Raw genomic sequence first — 27165 nt, forward strand, 5'->3', positions numbered from 1 at the left:
TTGCGGTGATAAACATCCTTCTTGGCATAAAGTTGAGCATGCTTAATGGGCAATTCAAGACGCAACCCCAGCGGCGACCAACAGCACCTCCGACGCAAGTCCACCAGGGTCCAAAAAGCTTCTACGACACGGACGGTGTAACGGGGTACAGCTATGACGTCGTTCCCGACATCCTCCATCTCGTCAGGTATGTGCAGCCTCTAAATGTGAAAAACCGTGTGTGAAATTCATAAAGCCAATTTAGAAAGGATGTTTGGCGCCAGTAACTCTTACGAAAAATGGTGTGGCATTCGCGAAGCTAAAAAACCTTCTTTGGATAAGCAAGTTTATGGTTCCCACCGCTGTAAAAACAAGCGCTGCATTGGACAACAGACGTGTGCGCAATGTCGCGTGAACTACCGCATTAGGGCTCGATGTAAGCGATATCAAATCACAAAACTTAAAAAGCAGGCCCAGTTCCTCAAGCATGCAGGAAGTTCTAATATAAGGGTGGAGGGTTAGCAGCCTTACGTATATCGTGACGGCTGTTTGCGCTAGTCGAGCACCCACAGGTTGACTGAATGGACTGTCGCAGGCGATTAGCTGGTGGGCCACGACTGACGCTAGAAAAAAACATGCGCTTTCATGCTGCCGGCGCGTTCTGATAGGACACACAAAAGAGTGCTTTTTTGCATGGTTGACTAAGGCCTGCGCTGCTGCGGAAAGCTTCGTAAATGCTTTTAGTGCTGTCAGGATTGTTACAAGTTTCGCAAGGACCTAATGTTCGGCAAAGTCGCATTTATCTCGGATTTCGACAGACTGACATGATTTTAGCCCTGGCGGAGACGCTGCGTGGTGTCGTCGTTGGAAATGCGGTATTTTTAATGATGTTCACCAAAGGTTTGCAGTGATATATGCCCTCTTTTTTTGCACTCCTCCCAGAGTTGTGTTGACAGCGAGGCTGCACTGACTCATAGGATGCACATTATTTTACTTTTTCAGTAGCATATGACACAAATCTATTTTATGCAAAATAGAACAATTGAAGCTAAATGCATCAAATTAATAAAACTTGATGTGCTTCCGATAATTTCTCTTACTTATTGCGTGGCATGTTATCCTCAGTCTGCTAATGAAATACCCTGTTTATATCTTGGAAAACTATTTTGCAATGCTGTATTATCTATGCTCATCGTTCTTGATCTTGTGTGCAGAGTTACAATATATAGGAATGTGGTCGTGTGGCGATTCTGCGAAACGGGACGCCATTGCGGTACACACGAAAAAAGAGAAAGCGAGTGAAGTCCCACTTGACTGATTCGGCTGGGACGAGCATCGTTTGAAGCACAAGTCGTTGCAATAGAGCGCAGCACACTACTTGATGAATCATCCAGCAGCCAATAGTTTGTATAAAACCCGTGTGAATACTTTTTTGTGTGAATAAGAAGTTCTGACTGCACAACACATATCAAGTTAATTAATAAGTGTGCAAGAGGACAAACATTGAAGTAGTCCTCGTACGTGCTTTAAGAGCAAGTAGATCAACTTAATAATGCAGCCTTTAGGGTGCAATGCAGACAGCATGGGCCCTATAACGTAAAGCTATTCCAATTTCCTGACTTCAAACTTACGTAACCAGCGACGCAAGCATCGGGCGTTAACCAGCAGAGTTGTTTGAAAAGCCCAGAGATGCCCTTATCATTTATATTCTGTCATTTTCGTTTCCTCTCAAAGCGAATAGCACTACCTACATTGAGCAGTTTTTCTTATCTAATTGGTTGAAAAGAGACGAGGAGCCAGCTTAAGAGAGTCTTTCTTCGGGGCTGAGCCCGCACAGTGAAACTAGATAACCGGATGAAGAGGGTGGTGCCGGCGGCTGCGATTGGTCAGCTTCCCCTTACTTAGCTTGCCGTGGTTGGTTAAAAATCCTGGCGGCGTGCAAAGGAAGGTTAAAATGCTGTTAAACCGGATACTCAGCCAGGTAGAGTTGACAGAGCAATGTCGTAAACGTACTGAAAGGTCTCGATAACGTTAAACGGCCATGAAAAATGTTTTATTATGCGCAAATAAATTCATACCCCCCGGCAGCTCCGCGTAGCCTGTGCACAGCGATCGGCGGGCAGTCGTGTTCTATTCTTTCGGAACGGGGCAGTGCCCGGCTATTCAGGAAAGGGCCCTATAACGTAAAATTATTCCAATATGTTTTTATTCCAATCTCATGACGTCAATTTCAGGTAACCACCAACGCAAGTGACGGGCGGTGAGCCACAGGGTTGTCTAAACAGACCAATCAAACGCTCACCTCGTTTATAGGAAGTCACTTTTGTTTGCTTTAAAAACGAATATCGTTGTCTACACTGAGCGGCTTGTCCTATATAATTGGCTGATAAGAGGCAAAAAGCACCGTCAAGTGGAGAGGGATTCGTTGGGGCCGAGCCACTGCACTAAAAATCGACCCGTTTTTCCTTACGTAGCTTGCGGTGGCTGGTCGAAAGTCGCAGCGACATGCAACGGAACGTTAAGAATGCCGCTAACAAGGATCCTCAGCAAAGAAAGGTTGGCTGGGTGAGGTCGTAAACACGCCGAAAAAGCCCAAAAACGTTACATGGCTACGCAGGAAGCTTTATTGTACGCAAATAAACCCATGTTCTCCGGCAGGTGTGAGTAGCCAGTGCCTGAGCGATCGGTGGCAGTCATCTTTTATTCTTTTCGGGACGGGGCAGCCTGCGGCTATTCAGAGAGATATTCAGTTTTGTTCGGCATATTAATGCGCCTTTAACGCTACATGTCACTTTGACGCGGTTAGTTTTCCCGATTTTGTGATGTCGCGTAACAGGCAGCTAAAGTGGATGAAGCCCGAAAGCTTTTGACCAATGGCCGAAGGCTGATAGCGAAATTGTGTCGAATCAGAAATAACTATTTTTCTTTTGTTCGATCCAATCATCCATAATCACAGTGTACACGTCATATCAGATGGGGATCTATCGCAATTTGCGTGACGTGGCATGACGGACAGGCAAAGTGGGCGGTGTCCCAAGAATGTTTTTGAAAAATCGCGTAGGGCTGATTGCAGAACTGGAATAGAAAAGTTTCGAATAGCTTTACGTCATACCACCTAACAAGCTTTCTATTTTGTTCCGCTTATTCATGCGTCTTTACAGCATACACGTCAACCAATGAACAGGGCTAATTGGTTTACGTTCATGATTGTATTGCGCTTAAGAAACAAGATACGGACGTACTGCGCCACGAACGCCCGCGTCTTAATCCTTATGTTCGTGAGTGTAACACTAAGCGCAATGCAATCATGAGCGTACACGTCACTTTGACGCGGTGAGCTTTCGCGGTTTTGTGACGTCGCGTGACAGACAGGCAAAGTATGGGCCACGAGAAAACGTTTGACCAGTAGCAATGGGTCAAACAACGACTTTTTCTGTAATGGCGAGAAAGCCGTCGAATAAGAACTTATTAATTTTTTCGTTTTGTTTCATCATGCATGACGAGCGTGCGTACATAACATTAGATAGGGCGTTTTGACGGTTTGCGTGACGCCGCGTGAAAGACAGGCGCATGGGTGGTGGCTCCAAAATTTGCATGGAAAAGCCATCATCTGATTATGAGACACCGCTTACTGTCGGACTCCTGGTTATTTACGACCAACTGAGGTTTTTAACGGGCACCCGATACACGGTGCATGCGCATTTTTGCATTTCGCCTCATCGAAATGCAGCCACGGCAACCGGGTATCGAATCGGCGACCTTGTGCATAAAGCCAACATTCATTTCATCTTTTCCTGCTCTCACTCAAGAAAGCGTTTGTCGGCCTTTGTAAAGCCGACGCAAAAACTGTCCTAGGCTACGAGAAGTTATACGGCCCTCTGGCTGCTCGGGCGTAGTCAAGTATACATGGAGACGTCAGTCGGCTGCAGGTACTGGCCTGGAAACACGGGGATTCAAAAAAGAAAGATTCGTCTGTGTGTGAGTTTTTTTGTGTGTGTGCACTTCTCGTACAAATTTATGTCATGCTAGGAATAATAAAGTGTTTATATTGTTTCAAATTATCTGTTCCGATAAGTACGCTGAATTTGTCCAATGCTCTTCGACAAAGCGGCGACAATTAAGCATTTTTAGCGAAGCAATGCATGTTGTGAAGGGCTTGCCTAACCGCGCTTTTCCAGCAGATTAGTAAGGTTGTTCCCTGGATTAGTTGGGGATTCTTACTGACGGGTGATAGCGTGCAAAACACAGGACGAAAGGCAACCAAATGGGGAACGCACTGATTTTCAAGTGACGATATTTATTGACATGAATGCGGATATATATATGCGCGGAAAGATTTACATGAAATAAATTTGGCAACAACTATTTCTTCTTAATTCTCATTTTTTTCTCTTTACAAAACTGTTTTCACGTAAATATTTCCGCGCATGTGCATATATTCTCTTTCCTGTCCACAAATATCACCAATAGGAAGTCAACGTGTTTCCCGTGTGGTAGCCTTTCGTCCCCGTGGGGTCTTTTTTTTCGCGCTGCTGTCCGTCTTTAGTGAACTCAAGAATTACTTCTTTCATTTTATAGGACTGTCATAGTTACGTTCAATAAGAAGACGAATCGACGGTGTCGTTTCTACGGTTATCTAGAGATAGCCCCGCCCGGTTTCTTAGTTGTAGAACAAGCCTTGCGGATGCAAGCGACAATCTAGTATAATGTATCGTTTACACGTGGTAATATTATTGCAGTAATTTGTGCCTACTTATACTTTCCTGCACCAGCGAACAGAAAGAAAAAAAAGAAAGATTAGTAAATTGAGAGACCATACAATATAGGGCCTGTAATTAAGGCATCAGAACACCACTAGAAGAAACACGCTTTCATAATGAATGTGCGAGTTAAATTCTGTGGTTTTACCTGGCACAACCAGGATGATGGTTATGTGGCACGCCGCAATGGGGCCATCCGGATGAACTTCGACCACCTGGGCTTCTTTAGCACTCACTCAATGCACAGAACTCGGGTGTTTTTGCTTTTCGGCACTGACGAAATGTCGCTGCCGCGGCCGGAAAGTGCAAGTTCACTGAAGAATATGGCTAACCGCTCTGTCAAAAAATTAAAGTAATAGTACAAAAGGGAAGCATATATTCTAAGAACCAGTGACAGCGTTTTAGCACATTCTCAAATAGAAATCCGTCAATGGGCAGTTACAGTTTTGCTTGAGGGGCGAAGCACTGACAGCGATAGCAAAGCACTCCAGTCCTGCGGTGCTGCTCGGCGTAAACAGCAGCCGTGTGGCTACCAGGCGTCATAGGTTGTATTACCAGACGGTGAGTGCGCATGTGGAGAGAGTGTGTCATTGGACCTCCAGCTGCGTTGCGTGCTACCCCCGTACTCACAACATTCTTAGGCATGCTTCATTTGCCCAGCTCCGTTCTGGAGGTGGCCGAAGTGATGGTCACGCATACTAGTGGCGCTGCAATCGCGTCTTTCGTCACTTCTGCAGTTTCTATTTTCACTTCTGCATTCATTTTGATGGTGCTGCTCTGTCTGTCACTACTGTGGTGTCGTATGATGGGTAGGAGGAGGAGGAGGAGCAGGAAAATATTTATTGAAAGAAAGACAAGCAGATGTGTTTCTGCTTGTGCGGGGAGGCGCCCTCTGTCCAGGGCTCCTGCGGCTCTTGCTGTCTCCCGGGCCAACCGCACCAGCTGCTGCTGGTCACGAAGGTTCGAGCTAGTCATCATGGCCTCCTCCTACTCCAGTGTACTGTTGGCTATTTGCGGACCTGCATTTATGCTGGGGCACTCGCACGTGGTGTTATATGGGGAGGCGTAGTCGTCACAAAGGGGACATTTGTATGAGTATAGTGTAGGGTGTATGCGTGTAGTCTGCTTAAATGGAGGGTCTCTTCCGGTGGTAAGTTTCGGGCAGAAGTGTTTCGGCGTCTCGTAGCAGGAACGCATTTCCTACGCCGTTCCTCTTTGCTCACGGCTGCTGCAACTGCCAGAAGCAACGTGATGCTGGTGCTCGCTATATTTTTTCGCAAAGCGACTACGCCAGAGAACTATATGGAAACGCATGCCTCGCCGAAAGAAAGAATACTTCACAGATAAGGCGGACGTGTGTGGAGGTCATGTTGAGGACGATGGCATATTTTAATTCTTGAGACCAAATGTATATTAATTCCTCGCGGGCAATATGAACGCTGGTTTACGGCACGATTCCATGACCTAATTATTCCCGATCTTCACGAACAGACCTCGAAACCATAAATGTGATGTAAAAGCGAAGTTCACCAATAGAAGGAGCTCGAATGTCAGCAGGCACTTCGACGGAGGCTTGAAAGAATGGGTTTCATGCAGGTTTCAAACCAATTGAGTTTGGAAAATTGGTGTGCTTGCTTAGAACTATGTGCTACTGGCTGTGATCAGCAAGCTCACTATCATTAATTTGTCATGTGTACTCCTAAAACTCGAATTTATTGACGAAGACACCAGGCAGCTGCGACGTAGGGATAATTTTACCTGAGACAACTTGTAGGTAGAATCTTTTCAGTTATGGAAACTGTTGTCCGTGAAAAGTATCGCGCTTAATTTGCTGCATGACAGAGCTACAACAAAACGCCACAAAATGCTCTTTCGAGGTGCTATACTACCTTCATAAGTATAATTGGAATCATCCTTTGAGAAGCAAGCGAATTAACAGTTATTCCCGGCCGGGTGTGCATAACATGTAGCCAAAGTAAAACGGTGACATATAAGATAATATGTGTTCTACAAACAGCGTTCACAAGCTTACAAAAGCTTGCGAACGTAATCTTTTGCCGTAGAGGCAACTTTGGTCGAGGAAGCCTCCGAACACAACTCTCAAGTGACTATAACAGAAGCACACCCGCCGTGGTTGCTCAGTGGCTATGGTGTTGGGCTGCTGAGCACGAGGTCGCGGGATCGAATCCCCGCCACGGCGGCCGCATTTCGATGGGGGCGAAATGCGAAAACACTCGTGTGCTTAGATTTAGGTGCACGTTAAAGAACCGCAGGTGGTCAAAATTTCCGGAGTCCTCCACTACGGCGTGCCTCATAATCAGAAAGTGGTTTTGGCACGTAAAACCCCAAATATTATTATTATAACAGAAGCACGTATGACTAATATGAAGACTAAGAATGCCTGTGGCTTCAAATTTACTTAATTATGGATCCCCACAAGCATCTTCGCAGATATGAGGTCGCTCAAAACAATCCTGGGATATTCGCCTTTATGGAACACATCCAGAATTAAACATTTATTTTTCATACGCTGGAGGGAATCGCGCTTCCGGTGATTTGTTCTGGAACGTCCCGGTGAGGCTGGAGAAATTGTCTGTGAATGCCTGCCTTTGGATATGATGATTTGTAATAGTTGACGTGACTAATCAAGCTTTATGTGATCATGCACATGCACTTGACAAAAAAAAAGATAACCAACCATGAGACGACCGTTTACAGAGTACGTGCACATGACCCGCCAGAAAAAAAGGGCACGATTACTTTGAAAAAAGGTTTCTCAAGTAAATAAAACCGTCACAATGTTCGTCGCCCAATTTCGTTCGTCAGAAATAAAATAAACCTTTGACCTATGAATGTTCAGTCGCCGAATCGGCTCTCGATACTTCATGCCGATCACATTGAACGTAGATCTTTTTATATGCGTGAGTGACGTGTAAGAAGACATGCACAAATGAGATTCATTAGACGCGGAACAGATGGCGAGTGGCGAAGTTCACCGGAAACATTCAGTTTCTAAATAGAAGTTTCGTTTGTCACAGTAAGTATGCAGCAACTGCACTGAAGTTGTCTAAGTATGGGAAGGCATACTTCCAAATTTCAAGTTGGCCTATCCGTAATATGGACTTGTCCAGGCATTGTTATTCTGCAATATACCCCTACGGGTATGCATATATCTGACCATATGGGCTTTCTTGCTTTCTGGTAATCCTTTTTCTAATTGTTCCTTATAGCATATAAAGCTACCAATCATGTACACTATTATAACGAATAAATGTGTTAACTTCGTAAATTATACATTTTTGTGCAGATAAGGTATTGCACTTTTCGCGTGATAGATTTTGCTTGGGGACCCGCCATGCAATGCTTACGCATTAGAATAGGGACAGGCGGCTAGCTCACCAGCAGAGGAGTAGCATTTGGTGCACCTTACAATCTCTAGCTGCGCGCGATACGTTCTTAATACCGCTGATTACATAAAGAAGTCCGTCTTCATTACACGCTATGAATACGTTGGCAGAAAAAAAAGCACTCAGTAAGCCAGTGTGGCGCTTCTAACTAGGAAACGTTGAGTGGAAAGCAGAATCGTCGCACGCGACTGCTCATTTGCGCCGTACAGCTTCAGCCTCAAGGCTCCAGCTAGACATATATCGAGGTCGGTACGGGACAAAATTTTCTTCGCGTTAACCTTGGCACAAAAATTTGAGGAGGCCGCTATACTGCATTCACTAACGGGAAAGCGGATAGCAGACGAAGCACCGTGCGTGAAGAGAGATGCGTCTGCAAGACACACCGATACAGATACACACAGCGCACTCACTGCTACTATATTTACCGATGGACAAACAGTGCAGGCCAGTTGGTGCAAACGACGCATCGCAGCGAGAGCAGGCCATGCGCAGGGCGTTACGAAAGACTCGCCTGCAGCGCTGGTAGTTCTGCGTTTATAGATACTGTGGCTGTGTTCCAATAGTCGCTGCAGACGGCAAAGTAGACGGTTAAGCGGAGAGCAGCCATCTTAAGTCTCGTTCGAATGCTCAGGCAGCTTAGCGAAGACAGCATCGAAGTTAAGAACGATGCATGCTACTTCCCTGTCAAAACAAGATGGCGGCTGAGCCGAACTATAGTGGCTATGAAGAATCTACTAGAGCTACTAGAAGCTACTATCTAATGCTACTAGAAGGCTATGTGGAGGGCTCAGGGGAGGGCGTGGCCTGATGTGTTGCACATTGCCGCCGAGAGGGGGCGCTGCAAGAAATGACCAGACAGTGGCAATACTGACTGGGGGGATAGCTATATTCTTGATGGAAATTACGGAAACTTCGATAACACCTTGTTTTTAGCATTTTTTGCACAGCCGATGACTGCGAGTTGTCGCCTGTTGTCGAAGTGTTGTGGAGTCGACACTAAACCGAGAAGTCCTTCACACAAGTCCGAACGTACTCCAGGAAGCATGCCGGGTGTTTGATATTATTGCACCGATAACAAAGCTGAGGCTATTTGTGCGCTTCCACTTTCCCTAGATTATATGAAATGTTAGATTAAAGGTTCTGAGGCTAAAATAAAAACATTTTAGCATTCGCGAGCTAGACGCGCCGACATCGGTCCCATCGAGCGAAGCTTAGGCTTAGCGTCTACACGCCATCGGCCCGACTGGGCTCATGAATCAACAAGTCTAACGAGGATAAATCACTCTATATTTCATGTTTCGCATCGATGTTCATAAATAAACATTTTTTTCGTGTCTACAGTATCAGTACAAGAAGCGATGAGCGTCGATGTGGCGTGTTATAACGATAGGTAAATGACCTGTCGCTGAAAGCTGCCAGCACTTGCCTGCGCTTCTTGACGAAGATATGTGACTAGACAGACGTGCCAATTGAAACAAATCGTTAAAATAAGGAAATGTTGCATATCCCTTGCTCGAAGAACAAGAAACGGCTATCAAAATCGGCACTAACAGCCCATACAGCGTCCCGGATTGACGGCTCATTTAGGACATTTTTCTAATTTAAAGTACCGATCGCAAAAGAAAATCGGTGTTGTTGTACTTCTGTGAATACCATTGGAAGCGGACAACCTTTTCTTTCTGATAAAGGCGTAATATTTAGTAGCGGGGAAATAGCTTATCTACCATGTCTCTCCGAGACATATCTGGGATGTCTAATTGCGGCTGTATGGCAAATTATGTATAAGTTGCCATGACTCAGTGGTAAAGTACTGAGCTCGTGATGTATAGGTTAGATGAACGAATCCTGGTAATGGTATCTTTATTTTTTCTCGACCTTTTTATTGCTCTAAAACGCTCGCTACCGTTTTCTGTGTTCAAAAATATATGCGGAAGCCAAGCACCGCGTTTTTCTCGCTCTGGAGCTGCGTTTAGCTGCGGTACCCAGCGCCTCCTAGTATACCGCAGCTGCCCAGCATGCAGCGCGTGACACTGGACCCTTAATCCGGCATAGCACTGGGTTTCTGTGAAAAGGATATGAGTACTGTTATTGCGGAAATATTATAAACCCATGAAGACAGAATCTTACGTGAAATTACCGATGATAGCGAAAGCTGACATCGATTGTTCACAGAATTAATATTGTGATAAAAGCCGCCAAGCGCCATTCAACGCGCTGGCTTGCTTTCGGTAAATGGCTAAGGATGTTCTGTTTCGCTTGCTGGGGCATGTATATCCGTTGTCTAAGGACTAGATCATTGGGATGATGTGCTGGGGGTCCTCTGTTCCAATCTTTTGTCGGAGAATCTTAACGCGAAAGCGTTAAGGGCTCCGTGTCGCATAAATTCCTGTGCCGGCGGGCTTGTCCGGGAATGGAGAACTTCGTATATATTTAGGCATATGAATATGCCATGCCTTGCTATACGACATGCGGTATATGCGCGTTATGTTGCCACACCGTTCCATCTCTAATGGTGCTCATACCTTGTCGTTCATTCTTGACGAAGTCATTCCTCGGAAGTTTGAAAACGACAGCTCACGAACAAGTGTCATGAAACAAAACACCGCCAGCGCCTGCCTTTTAGTTTATATATTATCCGACTCAATTATTAAATGTGCGAAACAATAATAGGAACCTGGAAATGTTTTAATTTTTGTGGAGCTGCCGTGCAATACCTCCGGGATCGGTCCACGCAAGAGGCCGCGTTTTTACCAGAAAAAAAAAACCGTTCGTGCATAGCGTTCGCCGCCAGCCTTTCCCGGTAAATGTCAGGTTACAGAAGCTTGAGTTGCAGGGAAGCGTGAGAAGCAGTCAGGGATTTTTGGGTGCTGTTGTGTTCCACTCTTGAAAGCGAAGTTTAAGCGCCCTCCAATTTTTATTTACGTTTATTTAAGTGCTATTATACACATATCCGTTCGGGACAACGCGGTCGCCAATGGTCCTAGTAGCACTTGCCAGCCCACATATCTATGGCGGCACTATCTCGGGGACAGGCCCACGATTAAGGTCGTGAAGTAAAATTGATACGGAAAAGTGGTAGTACATCGCTAAGAAAGAGATTGCTTTTAAAAATAAGCGGCACAATATTGTCGTGTTCTGTACTTTTTCTCTTGTTTGTTGAACGCGTGCTTGCCTTCAGTTTCCCATCCTGTGCTTCATTATATGCTTAAACGAAGTCATAAATCAGCCTTTTACGGCTGCTAGAAATTCAAAAGGACAACCTGGGGGGATAGTTGGTAGTATGACATTATTTACAGAGTGAAGGAGAAGCACATGGACGAAGAAAAAAAATGAAAGAAAGAGACGGGAAAAAACGCTGTGTCCCATCTTTCTCTTTCGTCGTCCATGTGCTTCTGCACTACTGTGTAAATAATAGTAAACATTATGCGAATGTAATATGTTAGTATTGACTAGAACAGATATTCTGCCTACCACGCTTTAAAGAGTAAAAGTGCAATCGTCGTCTTTTTGTATATTTGTTGTTTGCAACCACTTCTACAGCATTGTTATATACGAGTCTTTGTAGTACGCTTAGAATCTACTTAAATAAGGGAAGTGAACTATAATCTAGCAGAGATGGCTTGTCCTAGTGACAATAAGTGAAGGTATTCTTACCATCGCCGCCGGTATGGTCAGTAGGAGCTGAAATAAGCGGCACGATATTTTCGTTCTCTCTAGTTTTGTTCTTATTTGTTGATTCCATACAAACCTCCAATTTATCTTCCTATGTATCATCATATGCTTAATAGAAATCATAAGCCAGCCCTTTCCGGCTGCTAGACATTAGTAAGATTTACTATTTTACTAATTGACAAAAATAAATATTCTGCATACCATCATTTAAAGAGAAACACTGCAATCGTCTTTTTTGTAGTTGTTGCTTGCAAGCACTTCTGCAGCATTGCTTAGATGTCTCCTTATAGTACGCTCAGAATCTCTTCACATAAATAAAGTAAATGACGAACTGTCAGGTGTGGCATGCTCCAGTGCCAATAAATGAAGATATCGTTGCCTTCGTCGCAGGTACAATCAGGCGGAGCTCAACTTTGCTGACGCTGTGTTCTACCGCGCTATGTACCTCAACCACAGACCCGGGAAGATAATGGTCCACTGTAGTCCGTGTGGATTCACTGGGCCATATGCTCGCTTGGTTGAAGGCATTCCGTTCACTTATGTGCCGACAGTATTCCCCACAGAGGTCTTCGGCACACCTATCAATGTAAGTGGGTGTCTTAACCTCGGAGACGGATATCATGGGCAACTGTTCAAAGTGAATTATATTTGGTTCTCAACCTTGGTGCTGCCTTTAAATGATAACTGTAAGGATATACTCTATCTGACGCCTAAGAATGACTCGCGAAAGTGTAAACAATTAACATGATGTACCTGCACTGAACCTTGGCACGGTTGGCTACTGAGGACGCGGTGCACACAACAAGATGTCGAATTGTTGGTTTCTTGTTTGATTTTTTCTTTACTTATTTTGAGATATTCTCTTGAATGCTGTTTAATAAGCGTTCTTGCAGAGTGTTTTATTTTGACAGCTAAAAAGTTTCATTCCACGTTTATGGGCCGTCCTTGCACTGCAACAAAGCGGTCGCTATAATTAAAATAGAATAGTTACGAGGAAATAAAAAAAATTTTTTTGGAAAGAAAAATATATTTTCGAAGTAATAGTGATACTTCGAAGAAAGTGTACTACAGCATCGTGCAAATGCTAACTTTCCATGGAAATCGTTCGGATCAGTTAGGACATTGAGGTACCGTCGTAAACGGCTGCTGTACGTAAATTGTAGTACGATGTAAATTAAATTTTGATAAGTAGTTAGGATGTTCTTCCTAAAAGTAAAAGTATATTCCAAGTGGTACATATATAAAAGGTAAAATGTGGTAGCAATGTATCAAAGTTGGCGCTGCACACCGAAGCTCCTGCACCGACTGAGTGTTGGTCAAGATAATGAGATGTTGCTCAAAGCTATATGCAGAGTGGGATGGTGGTGTACCAGGGCTTTCGAACAATATCTTTGTATCGTCGAAGCAGACTTCTGAGCTGTTGCTGCTCATTCACGGGGAGACTTCGATTTATGTCGAAGTCTGGCTCGGGAACTACGGTCGTCGGGGTAGATCCGGCAGAATCCGAGAGGACAAATGCATTGCTGTTCTCCAGAATTTCCTCAATATATGCGATCGTCGTGCCCTTGTTGGTGTGCTTGAACTCCTGGCTGAAGTTTGTCAACAACACCTTCGTCTTTCCTCCGCGCTGTCGAGCGATCGCTCTTGCGACGCAAATTTCACGGTCGAGCAGTAGACGTTGGTCGCCTTCGATGACGCCTTCTACGTGAGCGGGTGTTCCGGCCGACCGAAATAACAATGCTGGAGCTAGGCGGGTTGCTTACTTGATCTTCGAGCTCACGCGAGGCGTGGTGACCGCGAGGGTTCTTCGGCGGTATAGCTTGATCTTCCGACAGTGTTATTTACTTCGACTTCAGGTCGAGGATTGCGCCGTGTTGGTTCAGGAATTCCATTTCGAGAATGACGTCTCGTGAACACTGTTGGAGGATAACGAAAGTGGCAGGGTATGTCCCATGATGAAAGGCAATTCTTGCCGTGCAAATTCCAGTAGGCGTTATGATGTGTCCTCGAGCGGCCCGAATTGACGGGCCTTCCCATGCGCTGTTAACTTTCTTCAACTGGGCGGCGATGGGTCCACTCATGATGGAGTAATCGGCTCCTGCGTCTACTAAGGCGGTGACTGCGTGCCCGTCGATAAGCACGTCGAGGTCCGTGGTTCTTTGTCTTGCGTTACAGTTAGGCCTTGGCGTCGGATCACGGCTGTGTCGCGTTTACCTGTGGCTGGTACGTGGCATCGTAAGGTGGCCCTTCGTTTGCGTATTCTTTGCTTCCAGACTTCGTTGGGACGGCAGCGTGTCCTTATGTCATCGAGGTAATCTTTTCGTATTCTTCGTAGGCAGGCGGAAAATCTTCGTCAGTTCGATGAACAGCAACAGCACCTCCATTGCTTGCTTCTTTTAGTTTTCCGGATACGGGCATCGGCGGTAGATGTGTCCGGCTTCTCCGCATTGATAGCAAAGCGGACCGTGGTCGGGGGCGCGTCCAACATCAGTCTTCCTTGAAACCCCGCGTTGGCGTGCTGGCGGCGGGGATGGTGGTGGACGACGGAACTGTGTCACCACGGGGCCTTGCCGTAGGTGCGGAGGGGGAAAGTGACGGCGGGCTACAGCGGCGTACGTCATCGCTTGCGGCGGAGGCTGCGGCGATTCATGGGCTACTCCGAGTTGCCTCCATCGGTTGCTGCTTTAATTTTCTGGATATGGGCTCATGGACGGGCCCCGGGCTGGTCTAGTGTATGGACGGCGCTGCGGTGACAGGTAGCGGCCTGGTGACGGCGAACGGGGCGGTCGTCGAGGGCTCCACTGAGAAGCGGCGAGGTAGTCGGCGATGTCACAAGGGCCTTCACCTTCCCTCACGAAGCCTCGCAATATCAGGTCGGGGTATGGGCATCGGCGGCACACATGACCCGCTTCGCCGCAGTCGTAGCAGAGCGGGCGCTGGTCGGGGGCGCGCCAAGTGTCCGTCTTCCTCGCGTAGGTGCGCTGGGCGACGGGTGGGCTTGCTTGTGGCGGCGGCAGTGGCGGACGACGGAATTGGGGCGTTACAGGGCCCTGGGCAGGTTGTGAAGGATGACCTTGATGGCGTGCGACGGTGGCGTAGGTCATAGCTTCTGGCTAGTGCTGCGGTAATTGAGGTTGCGCCTCAGGAACTCCAAGCGATCGCTGAACCTCATCTTTCATGATGTCAGCGATCGACGCCACTTGAGGCTGCGACGAAGGACAAACCTTGCGCAGTTCTTCGCGAACAATGGCCCTGATGGTCTCTTGGATATAACCGGAACCCAGTGCTTGGATGGCGCACTAATGCGTGACCGCTTGACGGTTATATTGCCTAGTGCGCATTTCTAAAGTTTACTCAATCGTCGTTGTCTCTGCCAAGAACTCGGCTACGGTCTGCGGTGGGTTTCGGATGAGTCCGGCGAAAATTTCTTGCTTTACGCCTCGCAACAGGAAAGTCACTTTTTTCTCTTCGGACATTTCCGGGTCAGCGTGCTGGAAAAGACGGGTCATCTCTTCCGTGAAGATAGCGATGGTCTCATTGGTTAGTTATCCTCGGGTTTCCAGCAGAACTTGGGCCCTTTCTTTACGGACAACGTTTGTGAACGTCCTCAGGAAGTTACTGCGGAACAAGTCCCATGTCGTAATGGTTGACTCCCGGTTATCGAACCAAGTCCCCGTGGCATGCTGTTATTACAATGTACCCGAAAATCAATTATTAAATTACTGTTTTCATGGGAATTTTATTGAGCTACGTTCAAATTACCACAAAATACTATATTAGCAGGGCTAACGAATACCACCACGTCTTCTTGTGAGAGTAGCGCACCAGTGGCCTACAAGGGTCGTACACAGATCACTAATTTTCATCTCTTTATGTCAACGATTCCGCATATATAGTGAAGTCCTTTAACGTAGTGATGCACGCTGACCATACGTGATATATCATGACTTCTAATAATCCAGATTACGTTTAGGTGAAAACCAACGTTGAGTCAAAATAAGGTACGTGACCGTTATCAAGTAACAGACGATGTATTAACAATAAAATAATAAGTGCGGTACCTTCCTCCCGAGGTAAAAATCAATGAACACTAATGGAAGATAGATAATCAAAGAGTCTCAAACAAATAATGCCTATTAATACCGCTTAATAATGGTAGATAAACGCTTAAACTGGCAACAGCAGATGCAAAGACGCTACACATTTTATGCGCCAACTCAGGCTCGTATGAATGCAACGATACAGGTGACAATGATTGAAAGCAAGATATGTATTATTCATTGTCGCCTCTCATATTGCATTGCGACTTGGACTGAGCCCATGTCTGTGCTGATAACGCTGGATTCACACGGCGGATGCGATTGCGGGCGAATCGGTCACGTGGCGACAGACGTGAATCGGATGACGTCGCACGCGCAGCGAGCATTCACGCGACAGAGCGTGACAGTGCGGCTGTAGCAGCCCTCGCCTGGGTAACCACGACTTCGCCCTCCGCGGTATCGCCAAGCGCCATCTCGCGTGGACCGAGCGAGCGCCACGGGAAGCCGAGTTCGCCGGCGGCTTGTCCACTACTTGCTGTGTTCAAAATGCGGGCCCGTAAGGAGGAGCAGAACAGGCAACCATGAAGGAGGGGAGAAGGGAGCCTCAACACGCAGTCGTGGGGAGAAGGCGGGGTGCCCTATAGGACACAAAGAAAATGGCGGAGAACTTTGGCTCACCCCCAAGTGAAATTCGGGCATAAAGCGCACGCCAACGTTGCTGTCGACTTTATTGAATTATATATATACATGGCTATAACGCAGTCACAACAGTCACAGAATTGCCTATATGTTAGCGCTTGTTTTGATGGTGACTCTCTTCCTTATTTATTTTCGTAGGCAGTGTTGCGTCATGTACTCAGTCACCTCGTCGGGGCGTAGATAGGTGTAACGGAAGAAATGCGGGACTTCACGTCTACTCGCGCTCGTATGGTTGAGCTTCTGTATTCGTATAGCGATTTCCTTGAACTGCAATTATATTTTCACGTAGTTGTGACGGTGAAAAAAGCAGCAAAACTGGGAATCATGTAACCAGCCTTTTATTGGGCTAACTTGTGCTTGCATGTAAACATGCAGGCTCAAGTTTGCCTAACATGCAGCCGAATCCTGCGCAGGGCGATACATTTTTTCAGACGGTGAAAAGAGCCCACCCGTAAAAGATAAATAAGTTCACGTGTCAATATGGTGGGTGGAAAAGCGAAATGAACCTGTTGAGCTAAATGCGTCACAGCCTGCAAGCAGACAAAAATGCGCCATTTAATGAAAAAAGGAAGATTGTCTGTTGCTTTGCTGTGAGCCCGACCAAGAGAAATCGAAAGATAGCTTCGATGCAATTGCCAGACACAGAAAACAAGAACTCACCAGGAATTATGATAGGTTAAAAGTGTCATTTCTCTTGTTGGGGACAAGCGTACATGCACCAGTGTTCATTGCAGATACTGTGCAGTGTAATTAATATTTAATGCCGGATAAATTGAAATGAAAGCACGTCATTTGGAAATCGAGGAATCGAATAATTTCAGGAAGCGTATTGAAACAGGGGATCCAATATTGCAGGGACAGTCGAGTACGTCTTGTTATAACCGAGGCATATTGACAAAATTATGGTTCAAAATGTACATTTGTTTACAATTAGCTGACGAATGCATTGATTTATAATTCTCTGTACGCGTCTGGCCAGGGTCCACAAACACTCCTGGGAGACTGGATTTGTCTTGCTACCTTCAGTTTTCCAAACGGGAACATACAATTGACCGATGGATTGAAATTCAATGTTGCGAACTGTGTGTGCATCTGGTAAAGGATATCGTGTGCGCGCATTCTGTTCATCACAATGCCGTTTGTTTTTTTTTCTAGCCAGAATTTGGCCACCACTCAACGGACATTGTGCGCATGCGTGTCCTGATGCGTTACGGGGGCATCTACCTCGACGCGGACGTGTTCGTGGTGCAGTCTCTGCGACGGTTCCTTCGTTACGAGGCAACCGTGGGTTGCGTAGAAGATGGAACTTTTGGCAACATGATAATGATCGCGCACAAAGACTCCCGCGTCATGCGTCTGTTCATGGACAGCTACCACGAGTGAGTGGCGCTGAGATGCAGCAGTTGCGAAAAGAAACGTTTTGTGCGCTAGATACAAAGACCAAATCGCGACATTACGAGAACCTGCAGAAGCACTAGCTGTCGTTGCTCAGTAGCTATGGCGCTGGGCGGCTGAGCACGAGGTCGCGGGATCGAATCTCGGCCACGGCGGCCGCATTTCGATGGGGGCGAAACGCGAGAACACCCGTGTTCTCAGATTTAGGTGCACGTTAAAGAACCCCAGGTGGTCAAAATTTCCGGAGTCCTTCACTACGGCGCGCCTCATAATCAGAAAGTGGTTTTGGCACGTAAAACCCCATAATTTAAGACCCCACAGAAGCAACAAGTGGGACTTGGTAACAGGGCAATTTTTACAGCTATCTCGTGCATTAGGAAGTGTCCGGCCAGCATGGCATTGCAAAGTGTAGACAGAAAAAAAAACTACGACATGGCTAACATACAACTGGGGAGAAATAGACACCTGTATGTCGAGGCAAAAAAGGATGTCTTAGAGAAAACTGAACTTACGCATATGAATAATGTTGCTTTGGCATGTACTTTGGCATGTGGCAGGAAGGAATTCTATTTTATGCTGATGCAGCAGCTGCCTTTTTATTGTAACGCCACCACCTCTTTGTAACACGCGCCTCTGTGTGTCTAATTTCGCTGAGCGCGCGTATCTATTTATGAGGCGTGCTGGCAACCACAGCTACGGCCATGTGTCGCCAGGTAGCATAGGTTGCCATACTCACTTATGACCTGACTCATTCACCAAGCCGCGACTGTGAGTGAGCGCTGCTGGACAAGAATTCGGTGAGTCTGAGCACGAGTAAGCCATGCCGAGTAGAATGCGTCTGAGTCTGAGCCCGAGTGAGCCGGGTTGAGTATAACTTTAGTGAGTCTGAGTCCGATTAAGGCGAGCTGAGTAGAATTTTATTCATTAAGGCTGAATAAGTCCTAAACAATCAGTATATTTTGTGATTGAATATGTGTGAGTAGTCTTAATTTTGCCGCCCAACACAAAAACTCGCTAAAGTCGCGGTGATGGTAGCAAAGCGATGCTGCGCGCAGCATACATTCCAAAAGTGCATAAAGAAAAACAATTAAGCCCGAGAGTACATGATCGTCGTCGGCCTTATTATCCGTCTCTACGCCACAGCTGCAATGACCTTTCCCGCCCTTCTCCGTAACCTTGGCAAGCGCTCACGCATCAGTTCCACCTGCGTCCTTTTCACAAGACTGGCAACTCAAGTTGACGCCCGTAAGGCGGCCACAATGCCGCACTTCGATCCCCCCTAGGTGTATCTTCTCGGTTTCTCGTTTTACTATTATTCGCGCCCGTTCGAGGAAGGTTCGGAAAGGAAGTGGGGCAAGTTTCGCTTCAAAGCGTGCCGCATCCAGGCACATGCGAGCAGTACATACCGTGCAAGCGTGCCCTCTCACCTTGCCTCAAGGTCACACAAGGTTATATGCTATGGTGATGCGGGCTGTGGTGTTGTGAGTCGACACAGTTTGGTCGACACAGTTCGCTTTCCCGCTTAGTGTTCGTTAGACGTCTTCCGTTTTGCCTCGACTGAGCGCTGTCACTCTTGCTTTCATGCGGAAGCCGTGATGAATAGCGTACAGCGCGACTGACTTTGTGGCAGTCATTTCTGGTCGTGTCCCCCATCTGTGCTTGTGGTAATCTCTACAATGTGTGGCCGTGCTATTGCTTCCACGACCTAGCTTTCCAAATGCGGAGTGACCACCGCCACCTTCGAGAACGACAAGGCGAGCTGGATTTTGAGGAGTGCTCTCCTGAATAATATTTTGATTGAACGTAGCTGATAATAAATGATAAATGTAGATGACGTCCATATGCATTTCATTGTCGGCGTGTTTTCTCGCATTAATACACTACCAACCTGTGAACTTATAACGGGCGAGAAGCGAAAGGGGCAGGCTGTACTGTGCCCCCAACCCACATTCGACGCATTTACTTCTACGTTTCAGCGTGCACTACTGAAGAACGGTTTGCCTCATAACTCGCTATTACGATTAAGTACGCCACTGGGATGCAGAAAAGAAACCACGTTCTTGCGTCGTATTTTACTAATCTCTTACTGGTTCTGACTCAATCCGTGAACGTAGGTAGCCGCTGCAACGGCAGACCTTGAAGTTTCGATGTTGTTCGGCACACCCGCTAGCTTTCTGCTTGTCCTTCCGTTTCAAAAGAGCGTTCTCGCCGATGATTGCCGATAAATTCTACCGATAACGTGTATTCTAAAGCTCCGTTACTTAATTTTGAACCATTCTGGTCATTTTGTGGCACCCACGACCTTTGTTAGTGATTGTATGCATGATGCAAAGGTTTATAGGGGAAACTTCGCTTTTTCTTCTCTCTATATATTGTTTTGCTGCACAGGAGAGGTTCCTGCACCCATTCAAGAAAACTCATTTGTTAGTTCTCGGCGTTCTCGTATAATTTCTTCCGTCCCTTTGCAGTGTTATGTTCACCGAACCTGTCGTAACTAAGCTTATATCACTGCAGGCCTGGAGTATTCCGTTCTTGTATTTGACCACGCTAAGTCCCTTGTTATCAAATTAAGGTTCTACGAAAAATGACTTAAGTGTTACAATGCGAAGAAAGCCCGCGACTATTCAAAACATTCTGTAATGTCTTTGAGTAACTGAGATCAATGATTGCATAAGTGAATATGTTAATTTTTCAAGATTTATATATGTAATGTAATCATCAAATTTAACTCTAGCATATGTCCTTACCAAATTTTAAGTTATGTGCTAGCTTGGTGCATTCGTAAAAGTGATTTTGCTGTGCACCATTTATTCCTAGTTGATGGAACTAAACAACAAATTCAATATCGACTGTCCTTACTTATTTTCCATTCATGCCCTTTACAAATGGCAATATTCCCCGACTAATGCAGCTTACAGTTCTCGAATTGCTGTACATCTGCGCGGGACGATGTCGCCCTTGAGAGTAGCGTCTGCATCAAAGCTGGAAGTTTACACATACGACTTAAGCGGTCTACTCAGCTGCGTACTTGTTGAGTGCCGTTCATTGATCCTAAAAACCGCTGGTGATCCGTAACAAACCTTACAGCACCTGCTCACCTTCTGATTTTTTGATTTTTGTATTTTGTATTTTTATACAGAAGAGGTACTCGAATTTTAGGTTTTATGTATGCAGTATTCGCTTGAATTCTAGAACCCATACCGCCATCAATATTGGTTCTTTCTTTCCCTCTCGCTGTTCCTATGGTGAGGATGTAGTGGTGTTGTGATAAAGTGTTTTACAAGCAAAACAATTGTGATTGATATTTACAACTAATTAGACAAAACTATCACACAAAAAATTAGTTGGCATAGCATGGGTTGTGTTGCCATAGGATGTCTTAATTTAAGGCCTGTGTGAGCTTGGTGCATACTTCCTGTAATTGCAATATTCATATGTAGAACTCACAAAATTTCTGTCGCTATATACTAGGGCTTAAAGAATTGAACAAAATGATCATGATGCACTGTATGTGGTTAATGGGTAGATTAGGTGGTAACAGAATAAAAAAGGTCGTATTGCACTAGCGGTTGTGAGAAAGTGCCTGTTCTTGTAATTACTTAGAATGAGATGGAGAAGCGAGCCACCTAATTTTCCTGCTGGTTCTACTTGCAATATCATCCTGACGTTAATATATAATTTTTGCCTGATGGTAAGTACCAAAAAGAAACTGAGATGGAAGAAATATATGCATGTCGGCTTGAATACGTAGACTGTAACCTTTTAACCGAAATTCATTTAAGGATTATACATGTTGTCAACTTATGTTCGCCTGGAGATGAGACTCTTGATCCATGACGATCTTAGTGCCACTGTTATGTCTGTCTAACAAAAAGTAATTCAAGATATTATACACATTGAGACGTGAGTATTCTTTTCTCGAAAAAAGAAATTAAGTGTTCGCAGTGCAACGTTCATCAATATATGATCATTCAGTTTTTTCATTCATCTCCTGAAAGGTTCGCTAGGGGGCCACGGGCTCACATTGGGGCAGTAAGTACAAAAACCCGGCTTGTCTTTAATGTTGGTGCTACAAGACAACACGAAATTCGGAAGGTTCGCATTGCTAATAAGGTTAGAAAGAGACTCAACGCCTAGTTCAAGGTTATGAAAAAGAACGTTCCTACTGGGCAAGTTGGGGTTGACAATGGGTTTATGAAGGGTATGATTTATTGTGGGAGCCTCGCGCCGTCAACTATTTTGATCTACTTGAAAAAGAGGTCTAATCACCTCCCAAAGTTTTGACATCAGCTATCACGAAATCTTCGTCGTCATTACGATAAGAATTCTCATTGCCATCATGACAACCATTATCATAGTCATCACTTAAGGTTAAGACACTAAAAAGATGTTTTAAGCGTCTCTAACAAGCAATAATGTTGTCATCGCACGGATCTGTATGCTTCAAAAGCTGTCCTTTCGTCTTATGCATAGGCACAATAAAGGAGAACCTCCGTTCTGCACCTGAGGATAAGCTATGATTTTCTAACGAGCACTGCCAACTACATCATGGTATTGTGAAATTTATTTTCTCGATAAAATGAAACGAGCAAAGATGTGTAGGTTAGCGTATGTATCGGAAAGATGGTGCGAATAGACAGAGCGAGCAAAGTTGGGAAAGCACTGACGAGGGAGCATTATCTCAACATTTTCGAGTTTCACATCGTACCTTTCTTTCACTGAGTATATCAGTTCGTATGCACAAGAGAAACACGCATAGTATTCGCCGAAGTTAGTGTCACATAGTTGTACGTCGAAATGTTCAATACTGCAATACCCTCTGGAATTGCAGAACGTCTGACGGTCAGAAGCTTTAAGAGTTCCTTCAGTAGCGAAAGGTGGGGATTTTTGTCCAAGGTAGATTGAAGTTTCGAATTCACTCTCAGCAACAGATTCATTGCGAATGGCTGCGGATCTTTCCGGGAGTATTTCCAATTGCTAGTAGGCACAGCGGGGTGGGACACTAGTGGAGGCGACGGACGTTTGCGCGCATGCGCGAGTAAGAACGCGTGTGAGATAGGAAATGTGGGGACTTTTGCTGCTTGAAAATGCGACTGTGCTTAGATAATACGGAGGAGTTTTTGGCACGTGTTTTATGCGCTTGTCCCTAGGCGAGCCGACTGAAGTCGCGGAGCAGTGTAGTGCTGACCTTAGCATCGCAAGTTGGCGGCTCGACGCAATTATATTGTTACGTGTGGAAAGACACCGACGAAAGATGCTATTTACACGCTATTTACACTGCAGCAGGCAGCCAGACTGACACTCGCTCGTGCCAAGGGCACCGACCAACTTCTCCGTCGTTCGCGCGGCGGCTCGTCTCTTGAGCATCGCTCGATGATATCGTAATGTTATCCCCTGGCGGCAAAAGCACCGTCACGGTGCTGTTAAATATCCAAGGTGCATGGAGAGTTGTAGGGCTTGAATCGGATAACGTGGACAAGGTCACTGGTTGTCACAGCGGAGGACGTAGTGGGCGTGTCTAGAACGATTTCATAGGTGACATCGGTCACTTTGCGTATCACGCGATATGGGCCTGTGTAACAGGAAAGCAGTTTTTCACAAAGGCCGACTATACGTGATGGTGACCAAAGCAACACGAGGGCGCCGGGCACAAGATGGACATCACGGTGACGGAGGTCGTAGCGTTGTTTCTGCTTGTTTTGAGACACTTGTAGACAAGCCCGCGCAAGTTGGTGAGCATGGTCAGCATGGGCGATTGCATCACGGGCATAATCGCTAGTAGAAGCTGTGGCGGACGGAAGCACTTTGTCCAGCGCTAGCGTTGGTTCGCGGCCATACAAGAGGTAAAATGGTGAAAAGCCGGCAGTTTCGAGACTGGAAGAGTTGTATGCAAAGGTAATGTAAGGTAGAGCCAGGTCCCAATCACAGTGGTCGTCTGAAACGTATTTGGATAGCATGTCTGTAAGGGTGCGATTCAAACGCTCAGTGAGGCCGTTCGTTTGGGGGTGGTAGGAGGTGGTAAATTTATGCTGTATTGAGCAGGCACGCATGATGTCGTCAATGACTTTGGCCAAAAAGGTGCGGCCGCGGTCTGTAAGCAATTGACGCGGAGCACCATGCATCAAAATGATATCATGTAGGAGGAAGTCCGCAACATCAGTTGCGCAACTGGTCGGAAGAGCACGGGTTACGGCGTAGCGGGTCGCGTAGTCCGCCGCGACTGCAACCCACTTGTTTCCTGATCTAGATTTCAGAAATGGGCCGACAAGGTCCAAGCCGACACAACGGAAGGGCTCGGCAGGGATGTCGAGCGGCTGCAGGTAACCAGCGGGGAGCTGGGAAGGCTTCTTGCGTCGTTGGCAAAGTTCACAAGCAGCGACGTAACGTCGTACGGAACGTGAAAGGCCCGGCCAGAAAAAAACGGCGAAGTACACGGTCATAGGTTCGAGACACCCCGAGGTGTCCTGCCTTTGGTGCGTCATGAAGCTCTTCTAGAACGGTGGAGTGGAGGTGTTTAGGTATTACAAGTAGGAACTCAGAGCCGTCAGGATGAAGGCTATGAGGGTACAGAGTACCGTCGCGGAGGATGAAGAGGCGTAGAGCAGCATAGGCCGGAGAGTGTTCAAAACGGTCGATGAGTGCTCTGATGTAGGTGTCACGGCGTTGCTCGTCGGCGAAATCAAGCAGCTGGGATACACAGAATACGTGACAAACTGTCAGCGTCTTGGTGCAGGCACGCAGACATGTGCATCACGGTGTATGAAAATTCCTGTAGCCTCAAAGCTGAAAAAAAGCTACTAAAATATGGAACAAAACCACGAAAGTACGAGCACAGCCCAACAAAATTTCGAACGTCTGCGGCTGTCTTCGGAACCGGAAACTCTCGGATAGTGCGAGTTTTGTCGGGATCAGGCTGTACTCCGGAAGCGTCAACCAGATGGCCCAGAAGAGTAATTTCTCAGTGGCCAAAACGACATTTCTAGGAGTTAAGTTGCTGCGTCGCCTTTAGAAATACATCAAGTATAGTTGTGAGACGCTCAAGGTGAGTGTCTAATGTTGGCGAGAAGACGACGACGTCGTCTAGGTAGCAGAGGCATGTGGACCATTTGAATCCTTGGAGCAAGAAGTCCATCATACGCTCAAAGGTGGCAGGGGCGTTGCATAATCCAAACGGCATTACTTTAAATTGGTATAGGCCATCAGGTGTGATGAACGCGGTTTTTTCTCTGTCCATACTGCCGATGATTTCGGAGTTCCGTGGTGAGGACGCGGATCGCTGACCTCCACCAGAGATGTTACGCTTGGAAAGAAATGGGTGAAAGATGTTATTTACACGCTATTTACACTGGAGCCAGGCAGCCAGGCTGATACTCGCTCGTGCCAAGGGCACCGACCAACTCCTTCATCCTTCTCACGGCGGCTCGTCTCTTGAGAATCGCTCGATGATATTGTAATGATATTTATTCAATAAAGTTTTTACTAATGAAAACAATGTGTCATTATTTCGCATTATTGGCGGCGCCTCCAGGACACCAAAGCGGCAACGGGGACATCAAAGCTAGAAGCCGGACTGGCCCGTCGGTTGGGGCTCTCAGAGGCCTGCGCGGGCCAGAAGAGTATAAGATCGGCACTCCACGATAGCGGACAGCCAATTTTTTATGCGAACACCCCGTGGCACTATTCGGCCTCCGCGGCCCCAACCCACTGGCCGCCCTGCTTCAAGCTTTGCTCCCCCCGCTACCTCTTGGGTGCCCCGCAGATCCTGCGCCACCTGCTTTAATACACCCTCAGCTGCTCTCCTGAGGCCTCCTTTTGCCGGTTGCATGTGCCCTCCTGGAGCAGTGCTTGTAAATAATCCGATCTATTGTCGCGACGAGAAAAGCGACCCGCTATTCAGAACATTGCCCCCTTCAACACCAAGCAGAGTCCGCGCCCGCTGCCTCACCGCGCGGGAGCCAGCGGCGGACCCTTAACAAACTCGACCGCACTCCGCAATACCGGCATGTCTAAGGGCCAAACGAATACAGCGCGCGCTAAGAAGCCTCTTCTTTAGTGCCTAGGCTGAGTTATATATTCAAGGAGCAAAACCCCGACATTTTCTGTCTCGCGCCCGCTCCTACTCGCGCGTGCGCAGAAACGTCGAGCGCCGCAAAAAGTGCCACGCCCCGCTGTACATACTAACAATTGTAAGAACGCTTCCGGGGAGACGTCTAGAGTGAGCCCCACGTAAGGGAAAGTTGCGCCCAAGCATTTAAATTTCTCGCAGCCAGCTAAAAGCTTCATATGAACGCACAAGTACGCTTTGTGTCACGCTCAAGTTTATCGCCACGTAGAGCAGTATAAGCCCTTCTCACAGCGATACTCTCCTCTGCAGCAACGTGATTAATAAGGCACTTTAGAAAAACGAGCAGTTCGTTCAATTATCAGCTGCCTTCACTGAAGTTCACCATGGGAGATAGGATTATGCGTATGAAGGGCTAAGGAAAAACACGGAAAGAAGGCATTTCGAGGCCCTTAAAATCCAATGTACACCCAAATTATTTTAGATGCATAGGTTGTATTCTATAATAAATTGGTGCAATAATGACTTTAGAATATAGGCATATTGCCTGACCTACTGTTTTCTAGTTATCAGATAACCAGTGGCCACAGTGCCACATATCCAGTATTCGTAGGATCACATGCCAAGGGGCACATACCTTGTGGTCCCAGTTGTGCGTAGTATTCTTGGTGAGGTTCCGCTTTGTTTTGTTTTGTTGCGGCACCTTCAATTACCGCTCTGCTCGCAGGTTCAACGCATCATTGTGGGACTACAATTCCGCAGTAGTGCCCACCTCACAACTGGTTGACAAGCGGCCTCACCTGTTCCACCGCATGTACCACGGCCTCGAGACATATATGCTCCCAGCTATCTACTTGCCCCACTTCATCCCCGACTGGCGCAACAACTACGCCATGCACACCTTAATAAACCACCGCCATCTTGTGAAAGAGGACCCACTGATTGGTCAAGAGCTCAACGAGACAACCATCAGAAACTACGATACAGCCTTGGGACAGATGGTTCGCTCAGTTCTTTTCGGCACGTCTGATTTTGTCGCTCCCGATGCTCGCTTGCTGAATGTTACTGAACTGGCTGCCATGAAGGACCGCGGCGATGACCTCACTCGAATGGATACTGGAAGTTCGAGACCATTCTATTACCCAAATTAG

General features: G+C 46.5%; 1 protein-coding gene across 1 annotated transcript; it reads left to right on the forward strand.

Moving 5' to 3' along the window:
- Nucleotides 1-27165, forward strand: LOC142591407 (uncharacterized). The gene is made up of 4 exons (XM_075703735.1): nucleotides 1-187; nucleotides 12209-12404; nucleotides 17713-17936; nucleotides 26742-27165. The coding sequence occupies exons 1-4, from the start codon at nucleotides 39-41 to the stop codon at nucleotides 27163-27165; spliced, it is 993 nt and encodes a 330-aa protein (XP_075559850.1). The 5' UTR covers nucleotides 1-38.

This window comes from Dermacentor variabilis, chromosome 8 (genome assembly GCF_050947875.1).
Source record: "Dermacentor variabilis isolate Ectoservices chromosome 8, ASM5094787v1, whole genome shotgun sequence".
Classification (NCBI taxonomy): Eukaryota; Metazoa; Arthropoda; class Arachnida; order Ixodida; family Ixodidae; genus Dermacentor; species Dermacentor variabilis.

Excerpts from the sequence above, each read along its gene's own strand:
- LOC142591407 (XM_075703735.1), top strand. The coding sequence starts at position 39 with ATGCTTAATGGGCAATTCAAGACGCAACCCCAGCGGCGACCAACAGCA. Across the intron at positions 12,405-17,712 it reads TCTTCGGCACACCTATCAAT|CCAGAATTTGGCCACCACTC; the intron begins GTAAGTGGGTGT and ends TTTTTTTTCTAG. Across the intron at positions 17,937-26,741 it reads TTCATGGACAGCTACCACGA|GTTCAACGCATCATTGTGGG; the intron begins GTGAGTGGCGCT and ends CTCTGCTCGCAG.